This window comes from Prionailurus viverrinus, chromosome A3 (genome assembly GCF_022837055.1).
Source record: "Prionailurus viverrinus isolate Anna chromosome A3, UM_Priviv_1.0, whole genome shotgun sequence".
Taxonomy (NCBI): Eukaryota; Metazoa; Chordata; class Mammalia; order Carnivora; family Felidae; genus Prionailurus; species Prionailurus viverrinus.
The window spans coordinates 79,110,890-79,123,200 of record NC_062563.1 but is presented as its reverse complement, the minus strand read 5'-3'; the positions used below and the strand labels follow the sequence as shown (position 1 = coordinate 79,123,200).

General features: G+C 45.9%; 1 protein-coding gene across 12 annotated transcripts in view; it reads left to right on the top strand.

Moving 5' to 3' along the window:
• The window catches only part of BCL11A (BCL11 transcription factor A), a 102,212-nt gene that overhangs the window by 1,240 nt on the left and 88,661 nt on the right, over positions 1-12,311 (top strand). For 3 of the 12 annotated variants that reach the window (XM_047854693.1, XM_047854698.1, XM_047854686.1), the window contains exons 1-2: positions 25-639; positions 7,584-7,913. In XM_047854693.1, the coding sequence (XP_047710649.1) occupies positions 585-639; positions 7,584-7,913 (385 nt within the window). In that variant the 5' untranslated portion in view covers positions 25-584. Of the gene's footprint in view, positions 1-20; positions 640-2,556; positions 2,986-3,971; positions 4,054-7,583; positions 7,914-12,311 lie in introns of those variants that run through there. The other 9 variants (XM_047854689.1, XM_047854688.1, XM_047854695.1 and 6 more) reach the window with 8 other exon arrangements.

The following is a 12,311-nucleotide window of genomic DNA, read 5'->3' as shown; positions in this document are numbered from 1 at the left end:
CGCCCGCCCCTCCCCCGGGGGCCGCGTCTGGCGTCTGCGGAGCCCCCCGCCCCGCACCTCCCCCGCCCCGCACTGGCCATTGGCTTGTCCTGGTCTCTTTTTCATGTCCAGCCCCTGATGTGTGTCCATTGGTGTGAGCTTCCCCTTCCCTCCTCCCCTTCTCTCCTGCTCGCCCTGCCCATGTTTTGTGTGTCTCTGTCCATCCAGACTCCTGACGTTCAAGTTCGCAGGGACGTCACGTCCGCACTTGAACTTGCAGCTCAGGGGGGCTTTTGCCATTTTTTTCATCTCTCTCTCTCTCTCTCTCTCTCTCCCCCTCTATCTCTCTCTCCTCTCTCTCTCTCTCTCTCTTTTTTTTTTTTTGCTTAAAAAAAAAAAAAGCCATGACGGCTCTCCCACAATTCATCTTCCCTGCGCCATCTTTGTATTATTTCTAATTTATTTTGGATGTCAAAAGGCACTGATGAAGATATTTTCTCTGGAGTCTCCTTCTTTCTAACCCGGCTCTCCCGATGTGAACCGAGCCGTCGTCCGCCCGCCGCCGCCGCCGCCGCCGCCGCCGCCCGCCCGCCCCGCAGCCCACCATGTCTCGCCGTAAGCAAGGCAAACCCCAGCACTTAAGCAAACGGGAATTCTCGCGTAAGTAACCCAATAATAGTAATAATAATTATTAATAATCACGAGAGCGCGCAGGACGAGAAGTAAGAGCAAGGGGGAGAGAGGGGTGTGTGCATGCATTTTTTAATTTTTTCACGAGATGAACCTCCGAGAGTCGGGAGAAAAGAGCTTAAAGGGAGAAAAAACAAACAAACAAACAAAAAACAAACCTCATCCTATCCCGAACCACAGCCGTACGTACACTTTTGGGATAGCACGCACCTTTTATTTTTATTTAATTTACAAAAATTTGACTCCTCCTCTTTCATGCTTTCCGCTGCTTTATTTCGCTTTTAGAAAAGGAACGCAATGATTTCCCCTCCAATTTTGCAAAATAATGAACAATGCTATGGATGCGAACAACTCTCTTGCAAACCTAGGGGAGGGAACTGGAGGGGAAAAGGGGGGTTGCTTCCACTCACCGAAGGAAGGAAAACGGGGCGGGAGGAGGGAGCCCAAGCCAAAAAAACAATTCCCAGGGAAAAAAGAGGTGAGAATGGCCCTCGGACAGCGGCGCGCTCACGGTCAAGTGTGCACTAGGAAGAAAGTAGTCATCTCCACAATAGTGAGAAAGTGGGATTGTGGGAGGGGGCCCCCCGGCGCTCTGGAGTCTGCAGAGTGTGGAGAGGGGCCGCGGCGCCTGGGAGAGCCTGGCGACCGCGAAGGACCAGAGCCTCCGCCGGCGCTGTTGCCTTTTGTTCCGGCCCGAGGTGGGTGTTTGTCCCGCTGCCTTTTGTGCCGGCTCCTCGCGCTTGCCCTTCCGCGCCGCCGCCGCCGAAGGGCAGGAGCAAGGGCCCGGGGCGAGCGGGAGATGGAGGGAGGGCGCTCGGGCCGCTGTCGCCTGGGTTCCCGCTGCCCGCCCCTCCCAGCCGAACCTCAAGTGGCGGCGAGAAGACGTGAAAAATAAAATAAAATAAAAAATAAAAATAAAACAAGGCAAGAGGATGTAAAAATTTTCTTGCCCCAAAACAGAAGCCGAACGCTCGGCCAGCCGTTTTCTGCAACGCTCTCCTCTTTGACTCCCCCACCCCCCCTGCAAAAATCTCAATCTCTATTAGAGGAGGAAAAATACAATTACCCCCTTCCCCAAAACCTCTTTAGTTGCAAACTTAGAGCGCCGGCGGCATGGAGAGGGAGCGAGGAACTCCCTCCTCTTACTATTTTTTGGAAGATTTTCAAAAAAAGTGGAAGTGGATTTTGATTGGGAAAAATCTCGTGTCTGAATGTTTACAAGCACCGCGTGTGCGGGAGCCTCCTGCCAACAAACAGACAGAGGACCGAGCGCGGCGCGGCAGCCCGGGAGCGGGCGGCGGCGGCGGCCGGGCCTCGCCGGGGCCTCGCCGGGCCTCGCCGCGCCCCCGCCCTGCCCAGGATCGCCCACCCCGCGCCAGCCGCCTGCCCGCCGGCACAGCGGCAGGCCGTGCCGCGACTCCGCGCCAGCCGGGTCCACAGTCCATTTTCGCCCCCAGCACAATACCCAGACCTCCTCCCAGCCCACCAGACTTCGAAATCGGCTGGGGAGAAACTCAGCTTTGCGAAGCATTTTTATTTTGTAAAGCAACTGAAAAAGCGCGTCTGTTTCCCCCTCCCCCGCCCCCCCCCCCCGACATTCTTGTCCACCGCGCCGGACCTTGGGGAGGTCACCACGTGCTTTCCTTGACCCCCTCCCACCCGGTCTGGCCACTATCCCCCGCCTCCCGAGCCTTGCCAGGCCAGGTGGGGGGTGAATTGGGAGGGGTGGGGGTGGGGTGGGGAGGTGAGCAAGGGAGCAGTATGTGCGACTGTGTGTTTTGGGAGTGCTGGATCCTGGTACTCCTTGCACCCCACCCTTGAGTTTCTGCCCTCTAACCCGGGTCTGGCTCGGTCGGGGTCGGGGGGGGGGGGCGGTGGTCCTTTTGAATCTTTATGAGGTGGTGGGTGGGTTACTGTGTCCTGGCTAACCGAGTGCGTCTGGGAAGGCGGGCGGTGGGCACTTAGGAAAGTTTGGCAGCAAGGGAAAGAAAGGCGTGAGAGGGCCCACATCCCTTCCCCTCCTCATTCGTGACCCTTATTTTAAATTTTGATGTAATTTTAAAACACCGTCTATACCCAGTTCTGTATTTATTAAAGGGTTGGGGGGGTGCGCATAAGGAGTTGAATTTTTCACTGGGCTCTGGAACTTGTCACACACTTCGGAAGCTCCCCCCGCCCCGGCACGTTGCGGGGCCCTCCCTCTCCCCACCCCCGCGGATCCCTCCCTCGCCGCTCTCCCCCGCCCCCCACTCCCCCGGCCGCGCCGGATGCGGAGCAGACGCGGCGTGCGGCGGTGTGAAGTTACAGCCCGGCCAGGTACCGGCGGGAAGGAAGGGCAGTGTTCGCAGGACTCGGGAAAGCCGGAACCTTCTTCGGAAGGATGCAGTGGGGGCTCAAAGGACGGACTGAGGCGTGCAGTCCAGGCTGCTCCCCTATCCCCCACCCACCCCGGGTCCACCTCGGGACGTTCCAGGCTGGGTGGGTTTAGCTGGCCTCTATCCCAGTTTCAGTGCGGGCTTTGGGTTAAGGGAGTAGTATGGAGGGGGTTCAAGGGCCAGTTCTTTCTCATTTTCTGGGTGCGCAGAGGGGGCGGGAGCCATTCCGGTGTTCAGGACCCCCCTCCCCCCCAATCCTCCGCTTCTTAGGCTGAATGAGCCATTCGGTCGCTAGGAGGCAGAACAAGATCAAGAAAGCTCAGCGAACTTGAACCTGTACCAGAGCCTCCCCCACTCCCTGCTTTGCGTTTCTCGGCCGGGGAGGGACGAGCTTTGCGAGGGTGGGGGTGGGGGAAACGGACGGTTAGGCAGAATTCCCTTTCTCCCCCCATCACCCCTTATGTCTTTGTTCTTCATTTTGACTTCAAAAATGCTTCTGGCCGGGGCTGCGGAGAAGCGCTCGGGAGCGCGGCCGACAATCCCGTGCGCCGGGCGCGGAGTGGGGTGCAGTTTTCGCTTTCTTTCGGGGCGGGCATTTTTGGTAGGGGGAAAAGGGGGGTACGCACTCTCCGCCTTCGAGGCAAGGCCAAAGGGCGGGATCCAGCAAGTTTGCACTTGGTCTTCGGGTTCACTTCTTCCACCCCCACACCCCAGCGCAAAGCACGGACAACGGCGGCTACGTTGGGCTTGCACAGCGGCTCTACAGCCCGACCCCTGGCTCCCCCGCCTCCCGCAGCTCTCGCCTCGGAGCCCGAAATCACAACAATAGTAATAGTTATCATCATAATGATGCGGGCTAGCAGCGTCATTAATAATGAATAACCGCAGCCGCCCCGGCGCTGCGCACACTCGTGCCCGGAATTGCGGGGGAAACGCATTTGCAGAGATCCCCCAAAGTAAAAAGTGTGAGCCTGGGGACACAGAATGAATTTCAGGGCCCGCGCTTGAGGTGTGTGTGAGGATACCGAGACTGCACCAGGTTAACCAACCGAGTTTTCCCAGCCTCACTTCCCATTTCTCCAACTGGCGGGGCCAGGGAACGGTTGTCACCTTGAGGCCGGGCTGGACCGCGGGTGGAGGCGGCAGTCGGGGCCCCTGGCTGCCCGTTGCCTCCCGGCCTGGCCCGGGCCCCACGGCCCGGCAGTCGCCGCTGCACGTGTTTGCAGCAAGCGCGGAGGCCTCGCCGGAGGCTGCAGCCAGCGAGCTGCTCGCTTTGTGCCCGAGTCCCGGCGCCCAACTTCACTTTCTGCAAAGCCCGCCCCCACCGGGCCCCGGGCCCCGGGCCTGTAGCCTTAGCCTTCGCTTTTGTTTCTTTGCTTTTCCTCTCTGCGTTTCTGACTCGGTTTGCTTCCTTACCCTGTTAAGACAATCAAAAGGAAGGACTTGGAAAGCAAAGTTGAAGGCATAGCTCCTTTTCCCCTCCCCCAACAGCCTTCCTTTCCCTCGCTTCTTCCCTACATTTCTTCTTGAGCTTTTTTTTTCTTCTTTAAATTTATTCCTTTGCAACTGCAGAGAGGAAGGAGATCTCAGTCAGCCGCTGGGGCATTGAGACGTTCCAGTCTGTCTTGCTGTTTGAACGCAGAAGCATTTTATTTTCTATTTTTCTCCTCTTGTAGAGAATTCGTGGCTAATTATTATGATTATTTGCCCACTCCCTTCCACTTCAATCCTGGACTCCCCGCTTTGTAGCGGGAGGTTTAGGCCGGAGCTTAGAAACGTTGGTATTGTGGGGGCGAAGGAGGATGGAGTTGAATTGAGGGAGGGGGTAAAATGGCTGAGGTTAGGAATGTTTTTAGGGAAAGAGGAATTTGCATTAAAATACAGAGAAATTAACAGATGCCCAGAAAGGAAATGTTGATTACCACTGAGAAAAGATGTCAATGGAAATCAGTAGACTACACCAAGAGAATTGTATTTTCATATTTTCTTTGTGCCCCACTTCGTCTTATTTTTAATAATATAGCAGCAATAATAAACACCTTTTGATATTTCTCTGAACATTACTAGCCAAATGTTTTGCAAGAAGCCCGATGTTAGACGTATTTCATACATTAGGATATAATTCTTGTTAATTAGCAATAATTTACGTTAAGAGCATAGAAAATGTTGAGGTTACAGGTTTTATATCTGTACATTTGATCATCTTGTTATTTTCAAGAACTTTGCCTCCTATAAAATTAATTAGGTGAAATGTGGAGGTGTAATCAGCAACCTCTGAATTACCACTTCATTTCCTGGTTTTGATTGTAAATCAGTTCAGTCACTACATTTAGAAGACTTTAACCAAGTCTGTTTTGTACCGCATTACCTTTAACTATTTGCTACCTAGGAGAATATTTCCTTTTACTCCTAAATAATATTTCCACTTTCAGAATATGTCAGGCCTTGGGGATGAAAAAACAAACAAACAAAAAAATGAATCTTAATGGTGGAGTTTAAAAAATGTTTTTTGGTTCTTTTTTTTTTTGCAAAGGTTCTACGTAGTACTAACTTTAATGAAACAAAATATTATTCCTGAATCTTTCTTTAATCTGTAACCCTCAGAACTTGCAGTTAATGCTGAACAACAACAAAAAGCCACATTTGTCAATGTATACTTAAAAATCCTTAATTCAAATAGCAGGGATCTTGGAGGATGACTTCCCTATTCAGTGCCTCACTTGGTCAAAATGAAAGCAAATGTAGGAGAAAAATGACACAGAGGCATAATGCAAAAGCACTTCCATTTGTGTCATTTTATTTGAAAAGCATGCATGTGTTTTTTGTATTTATCTTTTGGTCAGTCTGTTGGGCAAAGAAACATAAGTGCTTACCTTGCTGTCTTTATTAGTGGGAATATAACCTTCATATTCCTGTGGTGACCTTATGTTAAATTAGGAGGAGTACCAGAGGCTAGAAATTATGACATGTCCTACTTGAGCACAGGTGCAGCTAGGCAGGGCTCTCTCAATATTATTTCACCCAGCACATCTGGGAGTTACTCCAGATCTTCCCCCTCAATATTCAGCCTGGGTAGGGTTGAAATAAATTTAACCTGAGTTCACTGGATTTTTGCACTTTATCAAAATCGGTTCCAATATTCTACACTCAAATTAAAATCTATTTTTTGATTCTCTGTGGCTTTAAGTTCATTAAATGTGAAATTGGCAGCTTGCTAAAGAAGGTCAGACTGATTAACTGTTTAAGACTTGTACATTTTCTGCTTCAGTTTTATTAACTGGCAGCATCCTGGATGTGTTTTGTATTTTGTGATTTTTTTTTTTTTTTGATAGGGTAAGCATACAGTTTCAGGAGCAGATACTTACCAACTCTTTTTTCCCCTTTGGAAGGTTAAAAAATCATAGAAGCTGTTTAAATGAGACGCTAGAGTATTTTGGTGCAAAGTTAAAAAAAAAAGGAAACGGGAATGAAAGACATATCTACCTTGTTATACCATCCGCTGGTGATTATGTGTGTAGAAATAGTCCCATAATGAAGCGTTTTGGAGCTCATTCAGAAAATTAGTCAACTTTGACAACATTAGGCGAAGTATTTCAAGTCTAAAGAAAGGACTTCTCAGCCTTGTTCTGAGATGTGGCATTTGCTTGACCATTCTGATTTTTATGTGATGGGAGCCACCAAGTGCAAACATGTTTAGAATATTTTAGGCATTCCTTTCTTCAGAATGAAAAAATGACTAATTGGCTTATTTTCTTAAGTACTCAAAAGTATCCCATTTAGCTAATGTGCCTGGGAAGAATTGCCAGTGAATTTGGTATTTCTTTGATTTTGTGGCACTACTGAGAGTGAGATCAGAAAGGTTTTTGGCAGTATGAATTATGCTACGTTATGATTATTATTTAGATCCGTTTCACAGGTGAATGCAGTCGTTTGCTTATTATGGCAGTGTAAATGTGGCACATTTTGTGTGTGATATAGTAGCTTTCTAATTTACGAAGCTAAGTCTCTGTATACTTCGAAGTATATACACTGACACAAAGGGTGTGTGTGTTTATTTACCTCTTCTTTTATTCTTTGGCACAATAGACAACTTTGTAGGAAAAAAAAAAGAAATTTGGTTTCAATCCATGTTTTTACCAGTTTTGGGGGTAGTTATTATTTAAGCTTTCTTTATGTCACCTGTGTTAACTATTTACTTAACAGTCAACATTGTTTCTAAACTCGAAAACCAGACAGAATTTATAGTGTGTGTGTGTGTGTGTGTGTGTGTGTGTGTGTGTGTGGTTTCTCAGGAGTTATGCGAGTCAGATAGTTTTCCTTAAATATATGATGATTTGCCTTATTGATAAATTTGCTTTCTTGTTGATAACCTCCATATCCTTACATGTTTTAGGTGCTCACATTTTCTGGGTATTATATGAAGGAGGCTAGAAACACTTTATATAATGTGGTGGGATGGGGTGGGGTTGAGAATGTATTTCCCCTTTCTCTCTCTTCTCTGGTGCTCTAATAATTGTGCTTTTGTTTCTCCAACCACAGCCGAACCTCTTGAAGCCATTCTTACAGATGATGAACCAGACCACGGCCCTTTGGGAGCTCCAGAAGGGGACCATGACCTCCTCACGTGTGGGCAGTGCCAGATGAACTTCCCATTGGGGGACATTCTTATTTTTATCGAGCACAAACGGAAACAATGCAATGGCAGCCTCTGCTTAGAAAAAGCTGTGGATAAGCCACCTTCCCCTTCACCAATCGAGATGAAAAAAGCATCCAATCCCGTGGAGGTTGGCATCCAGGTCACGCCAGAGGATGACGATTGTTTATCAACGTCATCTAGAGGAATTTGCCCCAAACAGGAACACATAGCAGGTAAATGAGAAGCAAGGAGAAAAGCTGTTTGCATGTTTTCTTTTCATTTTCAGAGGTGCTGTAGCCAAGCACTCAGGAGTGGTGAAGAGCTTTCTGTATTTCTCCATGTGACTGTCCACGACAGCCCTGTAATGTTAAAACAATCATTCCTATTGCTTATGTCCAGAACACAAAAAAAATAAATATTTTCCACTTCACTGAGTCAGATATAGGTGGAATAGGTACACACACCTGATACCCTCTCTCTGGATCTGTTGATGCTGAATTTCTTTCCTTTTTTTCTCCCCTTCTCATTTTTAAGTGTTGAACCTTACTATACCTGGCCCTGTTTCCAATGTCCATTTCCAGCCATGGTGACAAGTCAGAGGCGAAGTGGCCATACAGGCATTTTATAGTTTGGCCAATGACCTGTTTGAGTCAGAATACCTGGTCAGACCTCCCTAGGGGTGCTGTTAGTTCTCAAGGCTTCTGCGAAGGAGGGTGGGCTGACAGGGCGTTTGGGACTGGGTAGAAAGAGTTAACTGAGCTTCAGGGCTCGCCTTGGATCCATATTGGCTGTCAGCCCGTATGGGGCTGTAATTAAACACAGCCCCGTGGTGGGATGACACCGTGACCTTGACTTTAAGATGCCATTTTCGACTGGCCAGGCCAGAGTAGAGAGGGCAGTTGCTGAAGCGCACAGACATGCTTACTCGAAAAGTTTAAGGGCATGTTGGAAATTTCAAAAGGTTGGTTTGACAGGAACGGCTGCTCCCTGCAGCCTGCCTCCTCAGCTAAATGATAAATGCTTCTCTGTGCTCTCTCTTGTCTCTGATGTGGTTTTGACAGATGTATCTTGATTTTGTTTGTGGTTTACACAACCACATGTCACCCTTACAAATGTCCAGTCCAGACTTCCACTGTTTCAGCTATAACACAATGCAAAAAGTCTCTTGGAAAAATACACACACATATTCAACAGCTCTCCTTCCTTTGGTTAATTTTAGCAGAGAGGTAGTTAGGTGTGTGGGTTTCTCAGCAGCTCATGGGAAAAGGAATTAACGGCTAGCAGAGGGACTTAAATCCTTACCCTAAGTGATAAGCAGCAACACGATATAGTGACCCTTAAGACATTTTTTTGTGAAACCAGAGTGATTTAACACACAAGACAAAGTGAATGTAGAGTCTATGGTGACAAAAATGCTAAGCCTGCTGGTGGTTCCCTTTCTTCTATTTCCCCCTGCCCCCTCCCCCAAAAGGCAGAAGGTTTATTCAGTTTTAGGAAAGATAGCGCATATAATCAATTGATTCACTGGAACTTGTCTTTCTGACCTCGTTTGACCACAAAGTTGAACTGTAGTAGGTCAGTGGTCCAGAGGGAATTAAATGTCGTATTATTTCTTCTTCCCGCCCCCTCTGGAATTTGATCATTAAAATCAAACGTGGCATTTTCTTTCTTTCTTTCTTTTTTTTTCCCCATGCTTCCTGCAATAACACTCAGATACTTTTCCTTTAGTGAAAAGAGAAATCTGTACCAGGGAAGCTGCATTTACAAAATATTTTTCTAGAATTCACCGCATTTAGCTTATGTGACATGTAGGTTAACATTTTATCCCCCCCACCACACACACAAGTAGGCAATGGCAGTGACCATTTCCATGTGCTGTCTTGTGACTGGAAGGAAAATGTAAGGCATGATTAATGAAGCAAGAGCAAGCGGAAGGGGATTTGTCGTCTTCGGAGATCCAAAGCCTTTCTAAATCACCAAATATGGAGTAACACTTGCGTGATGTAACATCGTATTTACATATCGGGCCGCTCGTTTAAAAGACAAAACACAGTGTCTGTCAAGCAGGAATTAAAACCACACTTCTTACTGAGGTCCCAAATAGGTTATTCACTCTCGGATTAACCAGCTCCAAAATTCTGTGCTTCTGTACTTAGAAGAGGAATCTAAAAGCTAGGGGGTGGGGGGGAAGACACTATAGTGATAGCTTTTTACTATTATAGTTGTGAATGTACATAGAGAAAGAAAAGATATTTTCCTTAACTTCTGGTTGTCATAAAGGTTTTTTGTTTCTAAGACCCAGTATAATAGCAGAGCCCAGAGAAGCACCCCCTCCCTGCCCTGCCAAAAACAAAACACAAAAGAAAGAAAAAAGAAAAGAAAGCAAATTTAAAGGATGTTTTAGAAGGCTAATACTAAATAATTTCACTGAGATGAAAAGCGTTATAAGATATCTAAGATATTCAATGGGTGCACAAATGTAGCAACCCAGGTGAGGTAAACCTTTCATGCACAAATAATTACAAAGCCTTGATTCATTTCATTGTGTTTAATCACCTGTTCCCACCCTGGAATTGGCTGGACATAAATAGCGTGGTCACATCTCAAAGCGAGATGTCAGTAACTAGAATCATGACTTCTCATAATTCACAGTAATGAATTAAGAGTTTCCTATGGTGAAATTAACATTCTACCATCGCACATAAATTAAGATGCCCTGGCCCTCAGGTGTCTCTGAAGGGAAGTTCTGGAAGACGGCTGTGCACACTACCAGCCCATTTCTCTCAAGCACGCTTTTACAATTCCAAGTCTGCTTTTCTTTTTATGGCGAGGAAGGAAACAAAAAGAATAATCATCCAGTAGATATTTGAATTGTGGTGTCACAAAAAGAAAGGCGAAGCAATGCTCCATATTAGTAGAGAGATCTATTGATGAATCTCTAGAAGAATATGTTTGGCAACCACATAAAAGGTAGTCATTTAAGTGCACTGTGTAGGAAAGGCTTTATTAAAGTGATGTAAGTTGGATTTGAGCTCCCTGTGTGTTCTGTGCCATTTTATAGGCAGGAAGCAGGAATAAAACAGTGACAGATTTTCTTGAGATAAATAAAGCTTAGCATTGGGGGCTTTCAAATAGGAGAATAAGGTAGCGTTCTTTAAGTCTTCAGTAAAGTGATCTGCATTTTGACTGGACATAGGCTGCACGAAGAGGAGTGTGGTTTGGAAAGGGTGATTCTTTTTACCTGGCGTATAGATGGTTACGAGCTTCAGCACTTCACCCATGTACATGTGTGTGTTGATCAGGTTGCTTTTTTCATTTCATTCACATATTCAAAATACTGTGTGGCTGTGATCCAGTGAAACCATTGACATAGTATGAATTTAACTGGAAATGAGCAGGTCATATTGTGTGGGGCCCAGTGCATCTATTTCTATGTCAGATACTCACCATCAGATGTCAGCAGCCTGTGACTGGCAGTCAGGGCTTTTAACAGGGCTGTTGCTGTGTTTTGTAGTCTCATCTTTTATGATGGGGGAAATATTCATCAGAGATTAGTGAATGTGAAACTGCTGTTCACTTACAGAAAAGGCCAAAAATATTATCCCACAATGTCAGATTTGAGATTTTGGCTTATGACACATGGAAATCTTTAAATTAGGGTTGGGCTGTCGTGAAGTTAGCTTTTTAAGAGAATGGGGGAGAATAGGACCAGTCTTATAAAATGTACTCAGATCTACTACTATTGATACATAATATTTTTTCTCCTTAAAATCATGAACATAGACGTCTATATCAGGATATTTAAAAATTAATTTGCTTAGGCAATATACTTCGTAACTAGACAAAAATATATAAGACAGTTACTCTAATGGAGGGGGAAATACTAATTCAAAAACAAACATGTCAGCATGTTACTTAAAGGTAAATCAAGTATAATATACTTAATGCTTTTCGGAACTTAGCAAATCAACTTGCCTTTTCTTTTTGTACCCATTCTAATTCTTTCCTAACTCAGCATGAATTGGGGATGTATTTGTGTACTTCATGGTATAATTGTAAATGAGACTATAAATTATAGTATCCTAATATGACTACTTATTTTTAATTTCTCTTTATTTGTGTGATTCTGAATAAAAACCACTGACTTCTGAAGTGAATTTTTAGCATGGCAGCTGAAAAAGAAAACAACAAACAAACAAACAAAACCCCAATATACTGGTGAACATTTTATTTACCTTCAGTATGCAGAGAATAGAGAATATTGTTTCCTTATATATATCTAGGATTTTCACTGGGAGCCTGTGTTTGTGAGGCCACTACCCAAAGACTCATGTTCATGAGTCTGGGAGTCCTATATACAAGCTGTATTTGTAAATAAGACCAAGAAAGGTTGTGAACTGGCAGCTTGGATGTTTTGTCAAAGTACAATGTCAGAGAAACTCTCTCTAAGACAAATTGTAAATAGAACTGTCACAGTGATTGCATGATTGAGCCACAGAAGTGTCTTACAATTGTTGGCATTGTCAGAGGACTTTTGAAAGCTTAATTAAACACAGTGGCCCGCATGGCTGCTAAATTTACTTCGGAAAGCCAAAAAGGAAAAAAAAAAAGTCTAAAATGTGGAAGATTCC